Below are 27542 nucleotides of genomic sequence, written 5' to 3'. Positions count from 1 at the left end.
TTACAAAATTATACATGTTTTGGATTTTCCATCCTCTCCACTTCCACCTCCAGCTGCATTTTCAGCTAAAAAACAAAAAAGAAAAGTAAAGTGAGTACTTTCTGTTGCTTTCAGTTGCTTTAACTTCTTGTTTTAAAAGCACTGCTTTTGTGATAAGGACATTATGTATGTTTGACTTTCTGAAAGTGGAACGTTTTCATTACTTGTTTGGGAAATTGGAGCATGCAACAACTATACATGTTATATATACCTATACATATATGATGTAGCAATTGATACCAACATTTCTCAATGGACCAAACACACTGAACCACTCTTACTGGAAAGTTTCAGTACTTTATGTAAGTCTGTCCCACACATTCAAAACTGAGGTATGCAAGCCATGCTAAAGAAAAAAAAAGTCTTGAATTAATATAATCTTGGAAACTATTTTTGAAGATGATACAAAAGCTTTAATTTGACCTAGTTGTATAAACTCTTATCCAACCCTACATGAATCCCTTGGTAACAATCAATTAAGCCAGAGAGACTGTTTTTTAATACTTTATAGCAACTGATTTTGTTAATGTCTCTCTCAAATGATTCCACAGATGTTTATTGGTCATAGTTAAGGTTGTTTCAATGTAATAAGTTGTGTTTCCAGATTCATTTAAGGTAAGATACCAATATTAGAATTAAAACTTACATTTGAAAGCTGTGGATCACCATGTTACTTAGGTCATTTTCGACCCTTTCCACCTGCATTGAAACACGTCACATAATCAGTGTCCTACCCTCTGTAATTTGTGGATATAATCAACACTACGTTACTAAATATGTATTTCAATTTCATAGTTCAATACTGTATTCTGCTTTCTGTTCTGAACTTTCCACTGTAGTGGTTCAGCAAATATGTTTATTTTGTTTTCTGCCTACTGAATGGCTCAGAATAGCCAGGTCAGTGTGATCTAGAGATGACCGTGGTTCAGCATGCATCATATTACATGTTTGTATGAACTGACTTTAACAAAGGTATATATTTACATGGCCTTGATTTTGACAGTGTCAGATCTGTTCTTCACAAATATGCATGGTCTCATTCCAGTGCACATTTAAAAAGAGACAAAATAATTCACTTACACTTTTTTGATGCCAACTATGATAAGCAAAGAAGTCCAGATCCTTAGCTCCTGTAAATCAGTCTGTTTATGTTAGCCTGTGTGAGGTGCCTTGTGGGAAAATACTTATTTCTCTAAATCAGTGATGTGAGGACTCCAGAATACCAATGATGTGAGAAAGTCTGAACTTCAAGTGGAAGTAGTGGGAGTCAAGTCCTAAGTTTGTAAATCATTATTTTATTTTTAGCTCAGAAGAACCTTATGCTTAAGGGCATAGGATAAGATTTCAATAACTGTTCCCTTTGCAAAAAATGCAAATATGTAAGGAGGTTTCTGTGCAGGTCCTGGATTAGTTTGGTTTCTGTTGGCACTTCTGCAAAATTCAGATGCTTATGTTCCGGTGTTCTTATCCAGAACCAGCTAGTTGTTGAGCAGATTATGAGATTTATTGGCCAAAAAAGAAGAGTGTATTTTAAAATAAATCTGGGGGAGAACAGGATGGGCCTAATTCCTCTGAAACTGTAAGTGATGCAACAATGTTTGAATTTTAGCATAGTAGCACTGATTTCATGAGCTAATTATTTTCCAGTTATACTTCAAATTCTGACAGTAACTTGATACATAGCCTTGAATAACCTCTCTTTTAATGTGAAATCTGGATAATACTCACCTATTTCCCACAGATACTGATTAACAAATAATTGTGTACTGTTTTATGTTTTAAAGACCTAAAATACACTATTAGAACAAACTAACTTTTTTCTTTAAACTAACTGACAGTAAATCATTCTCTAAAAATCACGTTTTTCTTTTAATCTCTGAATCTTTTCATTTCAGCTGATTATTAAAGCTGATATTTCAAATGCAGTACAGAACTAAAAAAATAACTAATTTCACTCTCACATTTGAGTTACAATTGAGGTTTTCAGTTTATATAAAACTTGCATTGTCATTTGGGTCATCATATGCAAAACCATACTTTCAATTTTAGGTCTTAGAAAGATTAGCGTTACATTTGCACCATGAGAGAACATATTTTAGCCAAGAAACCAATGGTAAGAAACTAGAGCCAAAAGCTTGATCTCAAATTTGGAAGAGTAGTGGGGCTTGTGTTGTTCCAAGTGCATACTCCATTCTCATCTCCTATCCTTGTATTTTTATTTTCAGCTTAAACAAAGCACCAGAATATGTTTGAGAGCTGATACCATGCAGAATTTCAATACAATTCATATTTCAGATGATTGTAGCATTCACAGATAAATAGAGGTGGTTAATTATGTTCAGTTTTATGTCTTAAGACAAAATAAATTTTACAGTCACTTCATTTCTGTGATGGTCGTGTTTTCTGTAATTGTACAGCTTAGAAAATAAGGTCAGTGTATTGGATTTGTGTAATTTTGAAAGGTAACTCCTCTTCCAACTAAAGACAAAGCTAATCCGGCTAAGTCATAACTCAAATACTGTTAGTGTAAAGAATATTGTAAATTTTACCATATGTGTGAATTACAGAGAGAAGAACTACCTATATGAATATATGAATGAAAAAATCAGAAGTTATTTAACCTTTTTTGGCCGCTGCTTCTTCTTCCTTTTTCTTTTGTTCCTCAATAACTTTCATCTTCTCTTCATATTCATCAGCTCTAGTTTTCCATTCAACCCTGTTGTTCTGAAGACCATCAAACATGGGTGTAATTTCCTTGTGAAATCTTGAGAATTCCTACGCAAGCAATTGAATTTAATGAATTAGAAATATGAAAACACTGTTGATTTGTAAAGTACAAATTTCTGGAAATGCTGCTTTGTGGAGAAAGCATTTGCTTTAATTTTTCTATTAAAATTATTATTTCTGTTTGTATGCTGTATAAATTAATTTTAATTGATAGTTTGTGGTTTTGATTTGTTTGTTTGTTTGTTTTGCAACTACTTGTTCCATTTCTATTAGCTGGTTTTCTATAGAATTGAAAAGAAGTTTTATAATAATGCCACTATCTGCCAGTGCATGTTTGTGAGTGTATTTTTGGCCAAGCCATGGTGGCATATTATTGAAAAGATTGTGTTGGGATAATAATGACATATTGCACCCACACTGTTAGAATATATCTGAATTATGTGTTGCACGTTTTAGTATCTTCCCTAAATTCACATTTGAAAATCTGGTTAATATAATACAATTATAACTTTGATACCTGATATTTCCTGATATGTTTATCAATATCAGGATATACAGAAAGTCCAGTATTTTGTAGTATATTCTAGATTAGGCAGATTAGGATGTGCCTAATTATATTGAAATATTGGATGATACTCTTCTGAGTAATATTTTGAGATCATGTTAAAAGCTACATGCAGATTAAGAAAGTTGGCATTAAGGTGCTTTCCAGAAAATATACAATGGCTGTTCGTACAGAACATTGTGAATTTCTGTTCATTTAAGTGTGCCATTAACTGATTTCTGTAATCATCTACATGTCACATATTTATATTAAGTGGGACTCCTGCAACTGTCCAAAATTTTTTAGTGCAATTGTTGGTCATTAGTTGTTCCATCAGAACTGCTTCAGTGGGAAAACAAATCAAAAAAAATGTTCTTACCTTGTACACAAAAGTGCACACAAAATCTATGAAACCAACTTGGAGCTTAGGTAGTTCATCACCTTTGTTTCTGTCCATCATGGGCTGGAACAGAATAGCAGTAATTTAGATCATGCAGAGATCATGCTTTTGGTTATAATGAACTAATAATCATTGTTGACCATTATCTATTCAGTATTTAAATAATAGACAATATTGTTTAACACAGTTAAATTATTTAGTGCTTACAATTGGTTGTTGCTGTAGTACAGTTCGTTCCAGGTCACCTTGCTCCCAAAATTCATTTGCAACCATGAGGGCAACCTGAAAAATCATAATTCAAAGGAAATGTAAGCTATAAACAATAGATCTGAATGAATAAATAAATGAAGGAAGGCAAGAACAAGGCTTTCCAGAAAAAATAATAATAATAATAATGTTGATTTTCTCAGAACTGGCATATTACTGTTTAAATAAACATATTGTCAATTTACCACTAAACTATTATTACTAACTTTACATCCACTGAAGAGGATATATTTCTTGCTAGCTGTGTTATTTCTGAGTAGCTTAAAAAGTTCTCCAGAAATACAGAGTTTTAGTCAAAGACAATAGAATTCTACCATTTAATTCTTGAGAGAGTTGAGCACTTCTGTCAGGAATTGTAAACACTTTCTGGTGTATTTAAGGCTTTCTGCAGAAAATGATTATCTTCCCTTTTTACATGCTGGTGCACACTATTTAAAAGATAGATTTGGGAGTTGAAATTAGATGATCTCCAAGGGACAAACCCAAGTCAATCTATGATTCTCTGTTTTTATGATTATCATCAACAGCAGTACCATGACAATATTAGCAACACAACAGAATCTGTTAGTTCCTGTGATGCATAAAATCTTGAAATCATTGAATGGCTTGGGTTGGAAGGGACCTTAAAGCCCATCCAATTCCAAACCCCCTCCACTGGCAGGGTCGCCACCCACTAGATCAGGCTGTCCAGGGCCCCATCCAACCTGGCCTTGAACGCTTCCATTGATGGGGCATCCACAGCTTTCCTAGGCAGTCTGTTTCAGTAACTCACCACCCTCTGAGTAAAAGGTTTCCCTTCTTAGAAATTACTTAGAAGACTCCATAACCATCTTGTGTTTTGATTATGCATTGCTAAAACCTATACCTGTAAAATTAATGGATGAGTTTGAGCCTGACGGTCAGTAAGTACTGAAGTATTTGAAGTATTTAACTGCTAGGCAGTGTCACATTTATTCTTAGCATGATCAAGCTACTTTGAAACACTAAGATCTACAGAATAGGCAATTTTATTCAGTTTTTTCTGTTGTGAAATCTGTACCTTAGATACACCTGAAAAATAGCAAAAGTTGGATTACACTAATGTAGTGTAGTAACATTTAAGGATAGCTAGAACAGCTGACAGATTTGGAAAGGGCAGTTTTAGCTGACTGACAAGTAGAAAAGAGGAGATAGCCCTTGCACTCTCAGTGACAGAAGCACAGAGGTTGATTTTTAGAAGGGCAGTTGGGTGCAAATAGTTATATATCTATCAAATTATAATAAGTATTGTGTTTGGGTCATGACATCAGGCACAAGTGGGCAACAAAACATAGCAAATGGGATTTTTGGCTTGAAAAGTCCTTACCTTACTTTGTACCTCCCAAGGCTTGGTTATAGCAGACAAGTCACATCCGGTCATCATCATAGCCCTTTAAAAGCAAGGAGTAAAAATAATTAGAATGATGAAAGAAAAAACAAACAAGCAAACAAAAAGCAACAACAGCAATTAAAAAAAAGCCACCAGCAAAAGATCCATATTTTAAGCTATTTAGATACACAAGATGCAGTTAGATGCACTTTTTGAGAAGACATTTAAATTCATGGTTATGCTCATCATCAGATGATAACAACAAATCTCAATTTGCATATCTAGATGCCCAAATACTTTTGAAATCTGTTTGTAGTTAACTGATTGAATAGAGAGCAATATATTAACCACCTACATGATGACTTCTTTTTTGGTTGGATCAATAGATATATATTTAATTGCCTCCTCTTCTGTTTCCATTTTTTCAATTGCATCCACAATCTTTTGAAACATAGTCCTTTTCCTGTGAAAACATACAGGTAAACCATATATTAGTAAACAAAAATCCTGCATTATGAATAAAACAAAATAAATCCCATATTTCTCATATACATGCTTTTCTAAAGTTGCATCCTAGTCATAGTAGTCTCAAAGTGATACCTTCTTCCCCCTGAACTCCAAGTTTCCAGTTAACCGAACACATTTATATTTTGCTGTATACCCCTGATGTATGAAGCACTATTTCAAAGTTTCTGACAAAGATTCAAGTAACAAGTCTCCTGACTCTGCTTATTAAACTGTTCAAAGTGACATTAATGTTTCTTTAGTATTATGTTTTCCTACATAATATTCCTTCCAGCATTGTAATGAATCGGGAAAAGAGAAGCAAATACTAACAACTGTCCCCTCATTCTAAAAAATCCTTCAAACTTGACTGAGAGGTACTCTGAAAAATTTGTCTTATTACTGCTTAATGAATCTTTTAATTTGCATTTCAAATGAAAGAAATAACGGGGTTAGTTTTTATTGAAATTTAGTAACAGCCACTGAACATCTAACTGAATTGTTTCCTGTTCCTAGTTTTAAATCATCCCACTCATGAGGCATCTGGACCAACCAACCAACAAACAAACAATAGTCTCACTAACCTTTGCAAAAACAAGATAATAAAGTTGGGTGAATATTTTTTTATTTGAGGGCTTTGGCATATTTAGCATTGGGATCAGTTGATGTCTGTTTTTAACCCAGAATCTCAATTTCTTTTTCATAAGCATGCTCCTGTTCAATATGAGTAATCACAGTATGGTACACTAACTATCACACATGCAGACAACTTTATCATTAGGCTACATAATTTACAATTCTGAAACATATCTGCTGTAACTTAATGCATATTTGAATTACCTGCTAGATGCATACAAAGTATTATAGACACGTTTTGAAATTTGAAAGATTATAATGAAGATAAGAATGTCTTGTTTTTTTTTAAATGAGAATTAGACTTACTAAAATACAGCTCTGTACTCTGCAAATAACAAGCAAAAACTACAGCTGTAAATAGCATAGGACTGACATTTTTTCAGTAGGAAGTTACACAGAATTTAGTACTTACTTGAAATACAAAGCCAAGTCAGTTGCTATTATTGCAACTTCAAATAAGTGTAGAACGGTTTCAAACTGGCGCTTATTTAGGTTCTGGAAGATGTTTAAACTCTGCAAGATGGAAAGTTTACGAATTCAATTCCTCTTATAAAACTGTCTTTGCTTTGTACTCTATAGGCTGCCCCATAGGACAGTATATCAGAACTGTATGTATGTTCAACTATATGCTCTAAATCAAAATAACACTACAAATGAAAAGTTCTCCAGAGGTGGCCCTCATTCAGGAGTAGTTCTTAAGCTTTTAAATACTGTTATTTCTATCAGTTACAGCTGCAGAAATGTCTGAGAATGAGATACAAATATGCACATCCTGGTGTATATTTTTCACAACCATCTCATATATACTAACCAAATTCTTTTAAACCACCTTTTAAGAGGAAAGATGGAAAAGTGAAAAATGCTTTTGGAAAAAGAAAAGCAGGATCAGCTGGCAAAGAAGCTGGGAGAGAGAACTAGAAGGAATTGCACTGGGACTGCATGGAATCATTAAGGTTGGACGGGATCAGAATAAATGGCTAAATACTGTGTAGGGAGATCCAAATTCCTGCCTCCAGAGGCTGCACAAATAACTAAATTCATATTGACTTGGTCTGCTATTGTTAAGTTTAAATTAAAATCAAATAAAATCACCTATATTCTATATAATTCATCAAGAAATGGCTGCTTTTCCTTGTTTCTTTGCCAGTCACATCCATGGACCTGAGAGTTTTTCCAGACCACTTCTTCCTGTTAGCCTGGCTTAGCACAATTGCCTGTGGGTTATTAGGGCCCTGCTTCTGTAAAGTGCAGCGTCCTTTTTCCCAAGCAAAGGGAATGCAAGCACAGCACCCCGGTTTTCCTTCTTTTCTTAACTCAGGTGAGCAGGGGCGTCGTGGTTCCCCTGTTCAGCACCCTCAAAATACTGACCACCAAAAATCAATGGTTGCTCCCCAGCATCTCACAATTGAAAAAGTGCCCCATCTCCATCAAAGGTAATTTTTTTTTTTTTTTTTTTTTAAGTAACATATCTGTTTTGTGTGCTCAGATGTAGAAGTGAGTGCCTTCCATACTGCTTGCTGCAAACAAGTGGGATGGAAGATCCTTGAGATTTCAGGTGTACACAGTTATGTATTTTTATTATTTCCCTGAAAAAAAAAATCTAGTAAATAGTTTTAAAAAGACTTTTTGCCTGTAGCCTGGAGCCAGGCTCTGCTGAGGGAGAAATGGCTGTCCTGTGCAGGAGGTACAGGGCTCTGCAGGGCCGACATTTTGTTGAGCCTGAGGGAAGCAAGATGGCGCCACCATAGCCCTGTGGGAACACCTGTGCCCACCCACAGAGCAGAGCAGAACTCTGAAATGTGGCAGCAAAAAGCCAGAGGAACTAAACTCAGACCTAACCTGCAGCTGTTTAATTGCAGTACCTTGTGTTTTCTACACCAACTTCAGCTGTTTGTGAGAGGCATGCGAGTGAGGCCTACATGACAAGCTGCTTTTCTCTACAAGTGGGCAGTGAGTAAGAATTTGGTTTAAACTTCTGAATTTGAGCACAATTTCTTAATCGGGAATTAGAGAAATGAATAAGACCTGTAAACAATTTGTGGTTTATTTGGATCTTTTGTGTTGATTGCTGTAAGCAGAAGATTCATGCAAACATACCTCATCTTGCAGTAGGGTTTTACTGTACTCCAGGTGATGTCTTTCTAAAATGGAAGAGCCGTGAAGCTTTGCTAGTGGAGCAGCTGATCTGTTAAAAAATACATAATTGTTTACAGTATTTTGAGGCAATATCTGTGATTCAGAATTCAGATTTTGGGGACTAAAATACTTCTGCTATTGATCTGTTTATTCAGTAGCTTAAAATATATCTTAAGCACTAGTATGAGGCAGAGCAAGAAGTATGGTTTTTTTGTCTTCGTTCCTGTGATGGTAAAGACAGATTTAAGAGATTTCAGTGCCTGCTGAAAATCAGCTGTACTTTGAAAATCTCTCTATTTACCTTGTATTTATCTTGTATATTCCATTCTACTGTTTGTTTGATCTACATGATTTCTGCATATTTTAAAAATAATCTTAAGCCGTCGTTTAGTATTTATTGTGTGGCGTGACTTTTATCTGTAATTACTGTGGAGCATGTCCCCTGTGATTTTAACTTAATGTAAGTTGAATCTAAAGTAATAATATAATGAAATTTAATTCCTTTATCGCTTTGGCTCCTCCCTTCCCCCAGAATCACTGATTTATGAACTGTGCAAGTCCTGACTGCTCAGATGTCTTTAGTCTTATCACAGAGCTCAAAGAATCCCTCTGACCTTGGGCTAATCTTCAAGGTAATTCTGGTTCAGACTACAGCAGTGGGAGGAAGGGACAAATATCCTATCTATGCTCCAGGTTGTTCTCCACCCTGAGAAGTGTATTTTCCTCCTTCTCTGGGCTAAAAAATTGTTTCCTGAGATAAACCAAGGTGCGTTGGTATAGGCTACCTGTGATTTCTGCCTTTGTAGATGAGGTCAAGTTCCAGGCTGTAGTGCTAAAGCAGATGGGTTTTATAAATAGCTTTACTGTGTATGACCTCAAGTAGAGGGCTTTCAGCTAGGGAAGACCATACTAGGAAGATTTAAAAACCCGTTAAACTTATTTGGATGAGAGGCAGTCAGCTGAATAAGAATCAGCATCTGTCATACTCTCTCTCTTACGTCACTTGGAGAATCCCAGAGAATAATCAGAAGATCCCCTAACGTCACTGCTCCAGCATGTCGTCTGAAACTCCTCTCCTGGGCTGAGTGTGTCCAGGGACAGAGGAGGAGGATGAATCATTCTGGAGATGCACTTAGTGGAAATAGTACTCTCAGAAAATTATGGTTTGAATCTCCTGGCCCACACGATATTCTGAGAATCCTGTGTTCTCTAGTGGCTAGCACACAGAAGAACTACCAAATCACTCAAAAAACTAAACAGTAGGTTGCTCACTCTTCAACAGTGGGCCTCACCATGATTTGTAAAGCTGTAATAAACAGGTAAATTTAAAATAATATGGATTTATATTGTTTCATTATGATAATTTACTAAGAACTAGAGAAAGATCACAAGCAAGCCTTTTTGTACATTTAGAACACAAAGGAACGTGAATTGCAAAGCTTAACCTTGTGGTATATAACTTGCTGGTATGTGACCCCTGTGGCGGAAACCAAGCTCGTAGTTTTGCATTGTACATAATGTGAGGAGATTATATCTCAAAAAAGGACCTATGTCAATCAGTGAATTCACTGGAGGGAGCAAAAAAGCGAGGTGAATCAGCCAGTAGAACACTGAGAAAAGAATGCACCTAAATTCCTGTCTTTAAGCTGGCCTTCGAATATTCCAGATCCTGAATCTCTCTCCAGAAAAATGCCTTTACTCTATCTTGAAAGATAAATAAAAAACTCCAGTTAAGTACTTTCTACTCTTTTTATTGAAGCTAATTTTGACTTATCACTAGTGTAACAAGACAGAGCACTGAAGTTTAATTTTGGAACTTCCTGACTAAGGCAGTCAGATAAGTAATAGAAGTTCATCTGCCATATGCTTAGATCGTGTATAGAGATTGATGATGCTTTCTTTATAATATCCTAAAAATTCCTTTTTGCTTCTTGTGATAGTTAAAACAACTGTCTAACTTAAAAATGAATTGCAGCTCCAGCAGATCCTTCTAAGATTCTGCTTTTGAGGTTTCTCATTGTTTCAGTTGCCATGACAAATTCTCAGAGGCAGAAATCTTCTGTATGATGAATATCAGTCAATGGCTTAGGTTGGAGGGGACCTTGAGGATTATCTAATTCCAACTCTCCTGCCATGGGCAGGGTTGCCATTCACTAGATCTGGCTGCCCAGGATCTGATCTGACCTGGATTTATGTGCCTCCAGGGATGGGGCATCCACAGCTTCTCTGGGCAGCCTGTGCCAGTGCCTCTGAGTAAAAAAAAATTCTGCCTAATATCTAACCTAAATTTCCCCTCTTTTAGTTTAAAGCCATTCCCCTTGTACTATCATAATCAGATCATGCAAAGAGTTGGTCTCCCTCCTACTTTCAAGCTTCCTTCAAGTATGGGAAGGCCACAATGATGTCTCACCAGCGCCTTCTCTTCTCCAAGCTAAACAAGCCCAGCTCCCTCACCCTTTCAAGTCCCTTCATGCTAGATGTTCATGGAATACCTACAGTATATTTTTGCATGTGTTAACATGTTCTTCCTTTTGCCACTCAAAGTACTGCATAGCCATATATTTGCATTTACCAAATCTGTTAATTTTACTTACTTCATTTGATACAAGTTATTGGTCCCTCTGTGATCAATGTCATGGCAGAAAGCAGCAGCAACCATGGCAAAGGCTTCTAGATCAGTGTAGTATTTCTTTATTCTACCTGTCTGTAAAGGAAAACAATTCTTACTGTGCACCTTCCTTGAAAGGAAAGCTAAGTAATGAATGTAAGGTTGATATTGGCGACATTACCATCAGCAAAGTAAACATCGTTTGTCCCACGTTGAATCCATGTCGCCAGTTGTGGTAAGTGATATCTCGATAACCCTTCCTGACTGTGTACATCCATCTTGTAAGGACCTAGTATGAATAAAAGTGATTGAGACTGTGCTGTTCACTGAAATGAAGTTAATGGAATGTTCTGTAAAATTACTGGAATAATATGCTTTTTTTTTAAAATGAAAATGATTAAACTATGCATTATGTAAATGCATATTGATTTAATTCCTTAAGAGGTCAAGCAAGTTCAGGATCAATTTCAGTCTTTATAACAATTGTGCAAATATTGAGAATGTTGTTATTCATACCTCTCATGCTTTAGTATAGCTTACTCCTGTATTAAAGAACCTGCAATCAGTCTGCTATGTTAAAAGAAATACAAATGACAAAATAAATCAAACCTCTGCTGGGACTTTGAACTTTTCAACAACATTTATCTCAAAGAACAGTCGTATTCCACAAGTTATCAAGCCGTGTTCTGTAACGGGAAAGTCACTGAAGCGAAATTCATATAGTTCTAAGTCTTTGGGATCGGGTAGTTCTTCTTTCTGTTAGGAAGAGTCGAAAGCAGAAGGATTTTTATGGCAAGTACAAAGTTGAACAAACTGTTTTCTTACTTCATTGGGAACACTGCATAAGGACAATATGCTTACTGTATCTTCAAAACCTAATATGTATTACATTTTGAAACACAATGGTGATACTAGTCTTCTCTTCCAAGAGGATGGGTAAGAATGTTGCCTAGATGGTTTTTCTTCCTGCTCTTGATTTCAACACAATTGGTTGGGACCATCTCAGCATTTCCTCAATGAGGAAATCTCAGGTCTTGGGGTTCTTCCTTCCTGGTATAAAATCTTGTAATTTCTCTGCTTTAGCCTGGTCTCAGAGTTGCAGTTCTCTTTTACAACCAAAATTATTCAACAAGCCCTTCTCTTCACAATTAATAGTCTAAATCATGAATAATCTTACATTTTGTCTGCCTGCAGTAGATTCTTGACTGCTTTGCTTTTGAATGATCTCAAACTGAAAATTCAAGGCTAAAATGTACAAAGCTTGTAGAATTCAAATTTGTTATTGTTTACTTCATATCCCTTAGAGCCCTTTTTTACTGCTGTGGTTGGTGGTAAATTACAATTGTCTTCTGTAATTTACAAAAGCCTGTTCTGAATAATTGTGCTTCTTGATGAAAATGAAAGCTCATTTCAGAAGTAATGGACAGTGTAAGTTCATAATCTTATCCTACACATTCTAGGGGAAAATGGCTGGATGTCATGCAGGGATATTTCTCTCCCTGAAGGGCAGATACAGAGCTTATGTCAGCTCTCTCATGAAGCGAAGAACTTTCGAAAAGAATTCTAAAATTCAAGGGATCAAAAGGTTGAGAAGCTTGTACTAAATTTCAAAGTGCCTATTTTGTATACATTTTATAGATTCACATTAAATAGCCTCACTGGTGATAGTGGTATTGGCAAACTGTTCTGTAGCAGTTTTCATTTATATATCCCAAAAACCTAAGGAGAACAGCAGAATATTTGAAAGTAAATGCCTTAAAAAATTAAAAAATTAATTCAGGGAAGTCTGATACAACCCAAAAATAGATTATATGATCACAGTGATTTTCTTCCATCACACAGTCAATAAATGATCTCCCTTACACAGATAAGGAAAGTTATAACAAAATCTATGCCCCTGGACAGTGTATTTCAACAAATGAGGCTGAGCAACTATAGAACTGTATTTATTTCTCCCTTTGTTGAATTTCTCTTTAAATTTACTCTGATCTGAGGTCAAGGGCAAGGAAACCTGTAACAGTGGTGTTTTAAGACCCATTACTTTGTGAATCATCAGATCTAGAAACACCTGCTTTATCTCATTAGCAATCTGGGATTCCAGGCCTTATAATAGGATAAAGCACTTGCATGTAGCCTTGGCAGTACAGAATATACTAGACCTTTTGATTTGTGACACCACTCTGTTGAAAGAACTCATTCTACTTACTTTCTGGAATTTAAAAATTCATACAATATTATTACCTTTGGAAGCCTGCACTATCCTAATTACTTGTTGCTATACAAGTAGAAAGATTTGGTAAAGTTTATTGATGTTTACTTTAGCAAGTTTGTGAAGCACTGATGTGTTTTCGGTTTCACTACATACAAGCTGCATGAACATCTTTTCTGTGGGAGCCAGTGAAACTTCAACACCATTGCACTCTGGCATATACCTTAACTAGCAGTAGCTTCATGAGACCTGTTCCCTGTGGCTATGACTACATTAGCAAATGTGGTATAGTAGGAGGAAAGGAAATATGTGTGGCTGGTAGTAGAAGTCAACCGTCTTGCATGTATCTGATATTTCTTTTTTGGTCTGGTTCTGTATTGATACATTTACAGTAGAACTTCATTACTTTCCTGAAGCACACCTTTTGGTTTTATTTCAGTTAGACCATGTATGCTTCAGGACTGTTCTGCAAGGAAAAACAAAGTGCAGTAAGTGGGCACAAAAGGTGTTTTGCTTCAAGAAGGCATTCCCTTCTGGGCTGAAGTACCAAGGCAGAAGTGTACACAGTCTAGAAGGAAAATGGCTCATTTTTGTTTTAGCAGAAGGAGAGATTTAATTGCTTAGGTCAAATTTGTTTCAGCGCTGCGGAGTATCTTATTGCTGCATTTGGACTTCACCTAGAGAGATGCAGGATAGTTCATGGGAAAGTAGATTAGTTCTACTGGAAACTCCTGTATGTGTTCTCTTACTCAAAATGGAAGTGACCTTGCATCATTATACCTTCTGTTATTTTCAAAATGAAATAAATGTGTAGCACTGTTCATGTAGCATTCACCACTTTAAATGTTAATTGATATAAATCTTTCTATATAACTCTGGCTATCCAGGTCTATTAAAACATATATCGGAGACAGTGCTTCCTTGTAGGTAACAGTGGAGTCTGTACATGAAGAAACTGAAGAAGTCGAAGATATACTATTAAATTAGCTCCATCTAGTTGTGGAATTGATAGCTAGTATCAGTGGTATTAAGCAGAATTTATCTATATACAGCTTTTTGAATAAGAGCCATTGCTATTTGATATCAACATTCTTCTGGAAGTCAAATTTTCATTGATTGACTTACCAAAATCCTGATAAGATCTTTTTCATCACATTCTTCTATACTCTTTACATTTAATTTCTCTTTGTATTTCTGAAAATGAAAATGAACAGTACTTTCAGGTTTTGTATAGCAAATTTCCTACTTCAATTTTGTGGATAGAAACTCACCAGTATAGATTCAACTTCAGTAGGAGTAGCCTTTGTCTGGTACATAAGCATTTCCTGAGCAATGTCTTTTCTATTTTCAAGCTTGTTCATTTTATCATAAGTGTCAGTATTTAAAACAGACCACCCCAGGAACTGTGTAAGAGTCTGGAACAAAACAAAGCAAAGGTTAGGTGACAGCATGACAATAAAATTGAACTGCCAATTTAAACTTAATTCTTAAAATTTACATTCTGGTCATGCTCTTTGAAAATCAGCACTCAATTTGACCTGTTAGAAGACTTTACCTTCCCATCAACCGGTGCCATTTGACCTTTGCAGCTTTTAAGGATGATGTTTGTTTCAACCCGTGCCCATATTCCTATCTTATATATTATAATTGCCCATATTCCCATCTTATATGCAGGAGTTTGAGGCTTATAAAGTTTAGGTTAGCTTGGGGGACTTGAACACAATGTGTAATATCATATCTTTCCTAAGTACATGATCTCCCATAGAGTTCATGATTGCAGGCATGTCCATTGGTAAGCAGCATGCCATGCCTGCTAATATTTGGCATTTGGACATTGTCCTTAATATTATGCTTCAACTTTTGGCTAGCCCTGCGGTGGTCAGGCAGTTTGACTGGAAGATCTTCAAAAGTTCCTTGCATCTGAACTGTTCCATTCCATCCCATTTTTAACCCACTCACATTAATTATGAACGTTGACCATCATTAAAGACTCAAATGACTTAAAAATATCTGACTTTGGTTCATTATTGGAATGTAAATGATCTCATAAATTTTCAGTTTTATAAACAGAAAAAAATCTCTCATTCTTAAGAAACTGTGGTGAGAAAGATAGTCTTTTGGCCAGATGTTAATATAGCCTGCTAAAAATTGCCAAGTTAGCATCATATGGCTCCTTAGGGTCTGTAATCCTATTATACTTACTTCAATTATCTGTTCATCGTACTCATCAAAAGGTTTTCCATCTTTCCTGTTGTAGAATGTTGCAACTCCCACAATTTCTTCTTTTTTGTTGACAATAGGCAATGAAAGGACATTTTTGATAACCCATCCAGTCTCATCCACGGGTCCTTTCTATAGGAAAGGCAGAGAGGAAGAAATGTTGCATGTTTCTTTGAAAGTAGTAATACAGCTATTAATATAGGTTCTGTAACACTAGTCCCATGAATCACAAAGAAAGGAGAAAATTTTCATGTACTCAATCATATAACTAATTTGTGGAAGGATTTAGCATATTTTTCCACAATATTTATAACTATATATATTACTTGAATTACCTGAAATGTGAAATATTCATCTGCTGGTGCATTCATCATGTTACAAATCTGCAATATAAAAAAAAGGAGACATTATTCAAAGAAAATACAGCATGCATCATGACTTGGCCTGTCTTTTTTTTTTTAAAAAAAGGATATATATTTTAAGCTAAAAGCAGTGAGCATCCTAGCTAGCTACAAAGAGTAAAACTGTTCCTATTAATTTAGTTGTGGGTGTTCTTACGTATCATTTTGGAGCATTTACACCAAAGTGCCTCATGTATGGAACCTCACAATGCACAAGCATAAATGTTAAGAAAACTTCTGTGCCAGTTTTCAGTGACCTGGGGAATTGCAGAAGTAAATTGAATACTACCTCAGAAGGCTATGTATTTATTGCTATTAAAAATGACATAGAGTTAGTAATAGCTGTCATTCACAATGACTTTGAATTACATATCTTGGCTACGCTGTGTGCCATGCTAAACCAGTGTTGTACCAGTATGGAGCTGCATATACTTTCTGGCTGATTTGGCCCAGCCCACGTTTTCCAACTTACTGCTACATAGAAGACATGAGAAAAGGAAAGAAAAAACTTTTAATGGTGTATATTTGGACACTTACTGTGAGTAATAGTTCACACATTTGGAAAGAAACATGCACCATGCAAATTTATTCCTCTAATGTTACCATAATTGGAGGGAAATTTTCTTGGTATTTTGGATATTAGTGCTATGGGTTTGTCTCCATACAGGCTACTGATTCACATAACTTTGGAAGCGGTGCAGTATTTTTAGATAATTTGGGTATGGGAAGTATTTTTTCTTTTTTTTTTTGTTCAATCAGAAGAACTTCATATATTAAGACATGTAGTTTTTACTTTTGGTATGAACTTACAAATCCATTTTCTGCAACATATGTTGGCAATCCACTGATAAGACACCAGTGATCTGCTGGAGGTGACCTTTAGAGAGAGAATGAAATTAGATGATTTTTGCAGATACAGACATGCTAGTATTCTATCTCAGCAATAAATTTAATTGCCACACATTAACAGGCTGCCCAGGAATACTCACGGAATGACTTTGATTTCTTCTTTCCCATGCAAGATGTAGTCAATAATCTTATAAAAGTTGACTTCCTAAACAAAAAGAGAAAAACATCTAAGTTACCTGTACAACCTCAATGTCAAAGTTAAGATTCATTAAAAGAAAAATTAATATTCTCACTCTTCCATCAGGTGTCTTGGGACCTTTGTAAGGCTCTGCCTCCCCCAGCCGAATGGGCCATTCATCATAGAACTCCTGACAAAATAATACACAGATGTTAGCAAAATTAAAAATCTGTTCAGTGTTCAGAGATAACATGAGATTTATGGATAACAGTCTTATTTTTCTCTCTCCACAAGAGTTTTATGGACACGTTTCAGGAAAACAAACAAACAAACCACAAAGTATATTCCAGGCAAGAAATGGTAACCAGTAAATTCCAGACTAATATGAAGTTTGTCTCTTCACTTGTACACTGTAGTTGTTTTAGTAAATAGCAATTTTTTAAAGCAGTAATCAGACTACATTTCTCTCTTCTTTCTTTACTCAGAATTGTATGATAAATTCAAAAAATGATTTTATAATGTTTATCATGGTTGCGTGCTTTGCCATTCTTATTTTGCATCTGATTGTTGTAACTCGGTTAGATTTTGTATAAATTATCTCAAAGGGTTAGAAAGGATTGTATCTTTATGTCTTGGAGCGATCTAGAAATATGCAGACACTAGAAATAGGCAGAACCAGTGAGTTAGAAGGACAGATTTTATAACTTACAGTTAGGAGTAACACTTTTCTGGCAGGTAAGCAAAATGAATGTTACCTTCTCTTTAGTCATGTCCAGCAGACCAACAGAATATCTTTCACAGTTTAAATAAATTCGAATAGTGTACAGTGCTTTGTGAAACTGACGTTCTATGTCTGTTAGCTCTTCAAATACTTTGTTGGCAGACCACAACAGCATCTATTTACAACAAAAGAGAAAGAGAGTGAGTCAACAGTAAAATGCATTTGAATGGAACAAACAAACCATATGCATAGGAATGACAGGCATCCCAAAATAAAGCAATAAGTTAAATTACTGTTATCAGAGAAATAAACAAATAAGATGCTTTTCTTACTCTAATAAGCATGTGAGACTGTTGGACAGTGAGAATAATGGTTTCATGCAAAAACAAAGTATCATCATTTACAAATTCTTCTATACCTGACTTCTTCGGGATTCAACGTTGTAGAGATATGAGGTATGATGGTTTCTTAGGACCAAAGATATAAAATTGAGGTATTTTTTAAAGACCTAAAAATGACAAAACAAAAAGCCAAGAATAAGACATTTTCAAATCAAGAGGTAGATTCATTCAAACTATTTGGTGAACTAGTGACTGTGCTGTTGTATAATAGGAGATTATTACCTCTTCATCCTCTTTTGAGAACTCACTGGCGTTTAATTTGTTGAGAGCCATGACAACAGCAAGCACCTCTTTACCCTGCATGATTGGGATTGCCAACATATTGACAGTTGTATAACCAGTTTTTTTGTCCAGAAAGTCTGAAAAATGGTTATTCTGGAAGAAAAAAATATCGAAAACACAGTTTAAATACTTTACTTATGAGTCAATTATTATACCAAAAATAAATGGTTATTTTATTTCATAATTTATATTTGCAATGATGTAAGCACAATTTCACGGTGCAGTAAGCTGATACTGCCCAAACGATTATCATTATTTAATACAGTGTCACAAGGTTGCATGTAAATACATTTTTAAGAATTGGTTGTGAATGTGGATACCGCAACCAAGTTCAAGACAGATTTGAGGAATTAAAAGCTCAAATAAAGCAGAGAATAATATGAATTTGTGGGTACCTAATAGTCTAATGCATGTGGTGTGCATGTAAGAGATTTACTTCATAACTGCTTTAATATTTATTATTATTCATTTATTTCTGTAGATAAAATGAATGATACTATCCAATCGCATGGTATTAAAAACTATGTGTGAAACTCTTTACAATCTTTGTGGCTGAAAATGCATCTGGCAGGGAGGCATCCCCAGCGGGTGCACACCTGACTTAGCCATGTGTTGTTGCTTTCTCTTTTTCTAGGAGAAAGCTATGGGGATGTCTCACTTAACTGAATTCCTGATCTCTTAATATTTAAAAGGGACCTGTATACACGAAGTGAGTGGAATCATCTGGACATAGCAGCTGAGTCTTAATTTCTTTAACTGAAGGTACAAGAAGTGGTGCTTGGGAAGAATCACTATGGTCACAAGATTTTTAGAGATGGCAGGAAAATTTTAAAGGATGCAAGTCTATGTCAATAAAAAGATCTGTAACCATAAGCCAACCTGAACTGTGTCTGGATAGTTCAGTGCAGATAGGTAAAAATACCTCATAATACGCTGATGACTCTTTCACAGCATATACAAAGATTTGAATCATATGATTTTTGTATGCAAGCAAAGTTTTGTGTATTGATTTGGACCTTTCAATATTGAAAATTTTGCTCATATTTGGTAGTAGTTTGTTCCCAGTCAAGATTTTAACATATTTTCTCTTGCGAACATAAGCTCCTTTGGCTTTGAAGAAAATCACTTTTCATAATGTCTGGAAAATCCTGTTCATAATCAAATAATCTTTTAGCATCAGAGCCAAAATAATGTCTTTCTGCTCCTATTGCTACTCCTACTTTCTGCTCCGATTATAAGGTAGACAATTTATTTGAGCCTGACCTTAGAAGAGGAGCCATCTTTGAGTGCTGTTGTGAACTTTCAGCTTTCAGCTAAATCATAAAACAGTCTAAAAAAGATGGGGGAAAGGAGGTTTGTTCATAATTCTCTACATTTGCAAGTGTTTTCTACTATCTCCTGTTGAAGCTAAGATACGTAGCCTCTGACTGTACCACAGTACCCTGTAAATACCTGCCAAGCTGTGCAACGCAGCCTGGACTTGCACTAAGCTAGGACCACTTACATGAGAGGAAAATCAGGACCCCTCTCTGTGTTTATCTTTCTGTTACAGGTTATTAAAAAGATGATTGGAGAAGGGTCTGACAGCTGACCGTTATTCTAGCCAGTTTATTGAAATGGCTAATTCATTTTTCTTCATTCTCTACACCAGGACACCAGCTTTATCTCATTGTAACTTACATATACTACAACTTACATATGCTACATCATTATGATAAACCTTTTCCAATGAGTTACAAACACGATGCTCTATGTTTGCTTGATTTAGGTAACTTTAGATAATTTTTATTTCTTTATGTTCTATTTAAATGGTAGCAGTGGAATTTACAAAAAAGTAATTCACTGCTGTGAAGAGTGTGATTATACATCTGTGAAAGGGAAAAACCAGTTATTTCTAAAAATAGTTTTTATTTTCCTTAGATGGTGTTTAATAATAAACTTGCCTGCTGAGACACAGCTGACTGTGAACTGTAGCTACACAGCTGCAAGTTTATGTTGGTAATAAGGTCCAATGGAGAAAAAAGTCACTTCTCTGGGAAGCAGGGGTATTACAAAAAGAAAGTTAGTTTTCAGATAATAATAATTTAGATAATAATTTTCAATTACATAAATCACACTGTTTTGTTTTCAAGAATCAGTGTTACTGTATTGGTTCTGGAAAGTTATTATTGATGGACCATCTAGAAGAAGAAACCATCTTGTCTCTCTTTTATTTCATGGTTCTCCCTGCAGATCTTGATTTCTTTCTTAGGAGAGAGATGTTCATCTATGTACCCTTTTGCTATTTCTTTCCTGATGAATTCTGCCTCACTGGCTGGTTCCTTAAGCAAACTATTAAAAAAAGAAACAAAAAAACAAAAAGAGTTCTCCAGAATTTTTCACAGGCTTTATTCTGTGCCAAATTTAAAAGCATACTGAAGACCATTGTTCTAATGTTTGTTCAACCATTATATGGTATTTAATGATGGAACTGCATCTCTCAGTTCACAACATTATCTTAGGATTTGCAACACTCTGTTCCATAACACTGCACTGTCTTAAGCATTTCTGAATGGCAAAATGCAGCCTGAGTCAACTGAGCTTGACACTACTGGGAACCTCCATATCAAACTCCACAGCATAAATTAGTGAGTGTAAATTTGATCAGAAACATGCAAAATTATTCTAAGTAATGAGTGTGATCCTTGTTAATTTGGAAAGAAAGAGAAAGGGAGACATTTGAGAAGAAAATCAGTTGAAAGCATAAAGGAATATGGATCCTTCTTCCCTATTTGGTCAGTCAGGGTGAAGGCTGATTGTGTTTGTTCATCTGAGGCAAGAGGAACAGCAGTTCAAAGTTGCCGATAAATGAGGTTTTTCACATTTTCAGTGTACTTTTTCCCTTTTGATTGCTTATTATCTGGTCCATCTTCAACATCTTCATTACACGTGTGATTTGCCTATTAGGAAATGAGACTTTTTCATGAACTTTGCTTCCTTGACTGGAGCCCTGCTTAGAAGCAATACGATGTAATGTTGTTTGTGTTTCACAGGCAACATTTACACCTTGGTTTTCACATCAACTCCCATTCAAAAAAACTCTTCCAGTTTCTCTCTTACTGTGTAGCCTCAGTGATGCATCAGTAACTTACTGTGCAGCCAGTTCCCCATTTTAAGTTTGGCAAATTGCCTCTAACACCACAATGGAGGAGAAATGGAAAGACTTAATCCTACAGCTGAGGTGGTAGTGCCAAGACAGCCAATGCCTATTTTCCTCCATCCTTCTGGGAGCCCATGCAGTTATGACTAATTTGTTACTATGCTCATTGTGGACTGGAGGCTCTGGGATGCATAGGTGACTTCAGAGTGGCAAAATACATGGATGACAAGGAATGGGTCTGGAGTAATATCACAGAATCATAGAGTGGCCTGGGTTGAAAAGGACCTCAAAGATCACCTAGTTTCGATCGCCCTGCTGTGGGCAGGGTCACTGACCACTAGACAAGTAGTGGAGCAGAAAAACTACAGGAACTTCTGTCATTAGGAGCCAGTGTCACACTGTCATCTTTATTACGCTTTTCTTTGCACCATCTTTACATGTTTCTGCTTTTCTCTGTGGTAGGCTTGCTGTATTTTTTCCTGTTCCTGATATTTTGTTCTTCCACTGATTCTCTTCCATTGGCTCAAATTCCTTAAAAAACATTTTTACTGCTGAGTTGTAGGGAATTGGTGTGTTATATTGCTGCACCTCACATTTCTGCTTATCTTAATTTCAAATTAAGATAAAACAAATGTGTTTGTTTTATAATGATGCACTTAATTATAAATGGAATATAAAAGGTGTCTACCATCAGATAGGACAATATCATCAGTCTGATTCAAGACAAAAAAACAATTAGTTAAATTATTTGGTCATTCACTGGGCCATATTCAAAAATTTTTTATCAGGGATGTAGGACAGCTATAGTTTAACATGTAACTTGCTAGTGTTACAGAACAAATTGAATTTGATATCTTAAAGATCTCAAGAGTTTTGAAAATGAAAGCAAATAAAAATAGATAAGGATTTATGAGCATTTGAGGATTAAACATTTTCAGTCATGTCACTGACATTCCTGCTTTTTATTGCCAAAAGTAGCAGATGTCTTGCTTCTTTATGAAAATGAGTTTTTATTACATTTATTTGAGCAATTTTGTTCACATTAAACAAGAAAATAAGCCTAAAGGGGAATTTTTCACTTTAGGATTTAATTTTTATGTTTTCATTTTGGCAGCTTTCCTCTTTGAACACAAGTTAATTCAGGGAAAGAAGGAAAGATGTGAATTCCATCCCTCCCCTCTCCCTCCCCCCCCCAAGCCGGAAAACATGATTAGTAGAAATTGGTCCCTGTATTAAAATATTTTCTTGAATGAAACTTTGTCTTTATGATAGATTGTAACAGATTTCAATTTTCCCATTTAATATTTGCTATTTTAATTATGAGTTTATGACAGTGTTTTTAGTATCAAGATGGCAAAGGTGAAATAGAGGTGCAAATATTAACATGTAGACACAGTGCAAGTTCTAGGCAGGTAAAAATCTATCCCTCTGTTTTTTCCTTATGTTTAGTTTATGCTGGGAAGCATTCAGGAAGGCAATACTTCTGAAGCACTGTCTAAAGATGGACAGAAATAAGATGCTCTTCTAATTTCTTCTAATGCTAAGAATTTTGAGTTTGTTTCTCAAGAATTTCCCTTCAAAGTTGTTTTAACAATCTGACTGGCTTATTAAACCTTATTAAACTTACTGTGTTTCATCAATATGTTGAATATTTGGGTTTCTTCTTCAAGACCACATTCCTAGGGGATGAGGACTGAGACATCTCATTACAAAATGGCAGGCCTGCTACCCAGCTTAATCACAGAGTGACTCCCACTCTTCCTTCTTCTTCCTCCCTAATCCCTTCCCACTACCATTGTCAGGTCAGTGAGTTGTGTCATTTACCATTTTGCACTCTCCTGGGCTTCTCCAGTGCTTTGTATTTCTGACGTGGATGAGCACAATTCCATCAATCTGTTCTTGCCCTAGGATGCAGTCTAAGATCAATGCCAGGCCCCAGGACTACTGCTGTACTTTAACAGAATGACTGTATGCCCAGCAGCTGGACAATGGCTTGGTGTCCAGACCTCCTCACTGCAGTGGGTTCATAGCACTGAGCTGCTACATCATGCTTCCACTTGTTCTCTTCTGTCTTCAGATAATCTTTAAGTTATTTTTACAATGCTGTGTAAATTCTAGAAAGGGGATGGAGTGTCTCTTCTTCATTCCAGGCTCCAGAGTTTGATGCATTCCGATGACTCTGAAAATCCTGTCACTTCAGAAAGTCTCAATATGAAAACATCTCCCACTTTTTAATTGAAGAGAAATAGAGCTCCAGAAGAAAAGAATCATGCAAATGGAAGCTAGCTCAATTTACCAAGGGTTGATGCAGAAACTTATCACTTGAAGATGTTTTTAAGATTGTTCTGCAGGTTCCCTGTGGTTAAATTAGGTGCCACAATGATCAGTGCTCTGGCTGTTCAATCTGAGATGGAAGCATTGAATTTGTCAATGCTCTGTTGTTTATTCATTCATAATTCAAATACATAGTGGATAAAAGCAAATATATGTACTATATATGTTGGCTTTTTACAGGCTGAGAATGTGGGATTTTAATTCCTCAGTTCTTGTCTTACATCTTAGTTCTATCTGGAAATGATATCCTAGGAAAAGATGTAACATAAAATCTTTATCGTTTTGTCAGCGTTATCAGATAATTTTTATAGGATACTAATGGGCCTATCAGATTCTATGCAGTTTGTTGTTTTATTTTGGAATGTTTAAGTAGCATACTCTACTCTGCTAGGCCTTGGGAACAATGTGAGGCCAATCATCACAGCAGTGGTCCTGCCTGCCTCCTATTTCTCACTGCTGTTAAATCCTGGATTAAATACTATAAGCTCTTGCTGTCAACAAGTCTTTAATCTTGTGGGGGGGAGTCTGTTCTTGCTACTAAGTTAATTATGAAAGGTCTGTATCTTTTCCTCCTGCTTTTCTTTTCTGTAGCATTAGTCAGGATGAGGAGCTTCCTCACGTTTGTTGGTACTTTTCCAAGCTGAAGGAGGTAATCTCTCAAGAACTGGCTACCAGGCACTAAAAGTGAAGTCCCATGTTTTTTCAAAGATTGATTGCAGTTGTGATCTTTTGTTCTGTTCCCTCCTCTTATAAAGGGCTGGTGATTAAAGCACCACAGTGTCTCGCTGTGGGTTTGACAGTGTTACCAGGAGCTTAAGACTTAAAAAAAAAAAAAAAAAAGGCAATGCTGTTACGCTGTTTGGATATGGATTGTGTCAGAAATAAAGTGGTTAGACATGACATCCTTAAAGCACCGTAGCCATCATTTATTCTGCGTTTTGTATTTGTTGTGCGTTTTGTATTCTAACAAGACATTGAGGCAAAATTTCTCTCAGATTTAACTCCACTTGTCTTTTTTTTTTGCTCAGGATTTAGGTAGTAGACAATCTAGTTTGACGGAGGTGCAATCAAAGTGATTTGAAAATTAATGCTTGTTTCAAAATGATAAAGGCTTCAGTGGCTGACTTTCTTTTGCTATGGACTGACTATATTCCTTAAATTTTACTGGCTAAACTTGCACTTCTGTGATTTTTACAAAGATAAAGATTCTGATGACATTAGTAGGAGCTTTGCCTGTGCAGCGTGTGGACTTGGACACTGGATATTTTTTCTAATTGAATGAAAATGCTGATAGTAATAAGACCTTCATGTTAATTTTTACATAACAAATATTGGTTCCAGAAAAATCCCTTTAAGTTTCGTAATTACCTTGTAAAATGTTAACGCTTCAGTGACATTCAGTTACTAAATGTGGATTAATGGCTCTATGGTTTGGTTGTATTTTTTAAGTGTGGCCTAATGGCCACTCTGTCAGTAATCCTGAGAGAGTAAATGAATGCTGAAGACGGCTTCACAGTGGTTGAATAATAGATGAATAGGTATTCATCAAGCATTAATTCATTTATGCATGCAAAATGAATATTTAGCAGTGCTAGATAGACAAAGAGATTCTCTTGTTTACATTATATTTCTCACACAATTTTGAACAAGTCATACTGAAAGCACAGAAATATTTGAGTAGCCCTTCTCTGGGTGCCCCTCACATAATGATATTTAGGAGCTATGCAGTGTCTGATAAAAGGCACATCTTTCTTGATCCTCCTGATCTTTTCTCATGTAATCAGCCTTATGAATTTAGAAGGATTATCTTCCAATCTCCTAATGTGGTGGTAAAAGGCAGTCATATGCTTCTTGTCAGAGCAGAAGCCACCAAAGAAAGCCACCCAGTGGTTAAAAATCAACTGATTTGCTTTCTCAAATCAATCATTTTTCTGTTTATTTTCACACTTCCTACTTATATCTTAGATAGTTTATTATATAATGGAATGATCTTTTCACACACATGCAGATTTTTGATTGTTTTTGATCTTTAAGAGTAGTACTTCCTTCCTTTATGCCTGCCAACTTTTAACATGACAAAATGTGTTACTTTTTGTTTACCTCCTGCAAAAAAATAGAAAATTGCAGTTTATGTCGGCATTCAGACACTGAGGTGGTTTCGGTCTCTAAAATCCTCTGGAATTTTAAATTGTCAATATAGGAAATATGGAAAACCAGATATTTTTCTGATATAGTCATCTTTACCACCATTTGATTACACTGAGCTTTTCCACAGAAGACTAAAAAGAGGTGAAGCTGCTGCCATGTTATGCTGGAAGGTTAGTTGTCTTTAAAGAAATCTACAACAATCAAAGCACTTTTGTCTTTCCCTATGTATTTCAAAGCCATTTATAAAGCAATTCTTATTCATGCATTTCTGTCTGATTATTCAATATAATTTCCATGTAACATTTGTTATAACTCCTATCTGCACATTAAATAAACTAGATAATTATGTGCAAATTCAACAAGAACTTTGAAAACAGCGGAGCAGCTCTTCTTCCACAGATGGTTCTGAACACATGCTGGATCTGGACATACTCATAATTTGAAACTACTTTAAATTCATAGAGAGTCATGAAGCCAGACGTATGTTGACACCATCTTCATCTGGGTTCATTTACACTGTAAGGAAGCACTCTAATTAAGAAAGCTACAAATATGTTATATTCAGAGACGAGTGGATAGCACTATCAAATGATAAGGGACCTAGCAAACCTATACTGGAGAAAACAATAGGAGTCCCCTGCCTTGTTCAACAGAAACACAAGTACTTACTGGTCTATTAATATATTCTGATATATATCTGATATATTCTAATATATATCTGATATTCTCCTTTGTTATTACAGTAAATCAGGTTTTGATTATTGTGCGAGGATACTAGAACTACTTCACTAGGCTACATGATGTGATACTGGGTTTTAAGCATTATCTTCTGTTGCTTTTCTCTTGCTTGTATCTGGATTGCCATCTTGGGGATGTCTCTAAAGAATGACTCCAAACCCTCAAGCCCTTTGCAGAAGGAAAGCTGAGTAAGCAAATGCACAGAAACCCATCCCCCAGGGAAAATCACTCACCTTTTTCACATCAGGTATATTAAAAAACTTCTTGGTATGAGCAACCCATCCCGCTATCCCGATGTCCAAAGGGAAAACAGTCTCGTTGTCTGGATTCACCAAATTCTCCTCAAATTTGGAAGTTGGAGTGACATTGAGAAGCCTGGTAGCTACTTCTGGAGTACCATTTCGGGAACGACAAATAAACATGCTACACCGATCGGCTGCCAGCAGCTGTGACAGCCTCTGCAGGGTTTTGTGCACAATCTTTTCCATTGAGCCTGCTTCATCCTGGATTTCTGTCAGCAGCTCAAAAAGTATGTTACACTCCTCCAGGCGAGACATGTCTTTGAAGCTTACTCCTTCCTTCACATCTCCAGGGTTCACTTGAAAGATACTTCCCAGCACTTCTGCCCTCATTTTGCGGTCAAAATATTCCTTGGCAAACTGGGGATTGTTCTCCAAGTATTTTTCAACAGCATCTTTATTTACCTCACCCAT

The 27542-nt window shown here is 35.9% G+C and overlaps 1 protein-coding gene across 1 annotated transcript; it reads right to left on the bottom strand.

Moving 5' to 3' along the window:
• PDE6C (phosphodiesterase 6C) lies at positions 1–27542 on the bottom strand. The gene is made up of 22 exons (XM_042817991.1): positions 27063–27542; positions 18411–18563; positions 18206–18295; positions 17822–17962; positions 17182–17256; positions 17029–17093; positions 16850–16916; positions 15974–16021; positions 15621–15770; positions 14690–14833; positions 14544–14612; positions 11819–11965; positions 11391–11498; positions 11196–11305; positions 8563–8650; positions 6878–6978; positions 5681–5788; positions 5323–5386; positions 3918–3992; positions 3690–3773; positions 2661–2814; positions 1–65 (listed from the first exon to the last, which is right to left on the bottom strand). Exons 1-22 carry the CDS (start codon positions 27540–27542, stop codon positions 1–3), a joined length of 2586 nt encoding a protein of 861 aa, XP_042673925.1.

This window comes from Centrocercus urophasianus, unplaced genomic scaffold, assembly GCF_019232065.1.
Source record: "Centrocercus urophasianus isolate 14NV4802_14NV808 unplaced genomic scaffold, USGS_Curo_1.0 seq_17, whole genome shotgun sequence".
In the NCBI taxonomy this organism is placed as follows: Eukaryota; Metazoa; Chordata; class Aves; order Galliformes; family Phasianidae; genus Centrocercus; species Centrocercus urophasianus.
The sequence above is the reverse complement of the archived record's forward strand: the minus strand, read 5'-3'. Positions and strand labels throughout refer to the sequence as shown.

Coding starts and splice junctions, on each gene's coding strand:
- PDE6C (XM_042817991.1), bottom strand. CDS start 27,542: ATGGGTGAGGTAAATAAAGATGCTGTTGAAAAATACTTGGAGAACAAT. Junction 17,963..18,205: donor TTGAATCCCGAAGAAGTCAG/GTATAGAAGAAT, acceptor TGTTGTAAATAG/ATGCTGTTGTGGTCTGCCAA. Junction 11,966..14,543: donor AAGATCTTATCAGGATTTTG/GTAAGTCAATCA, acceptor TCTTCCTAACAG/AAAGAAGAACTACCCGATCC.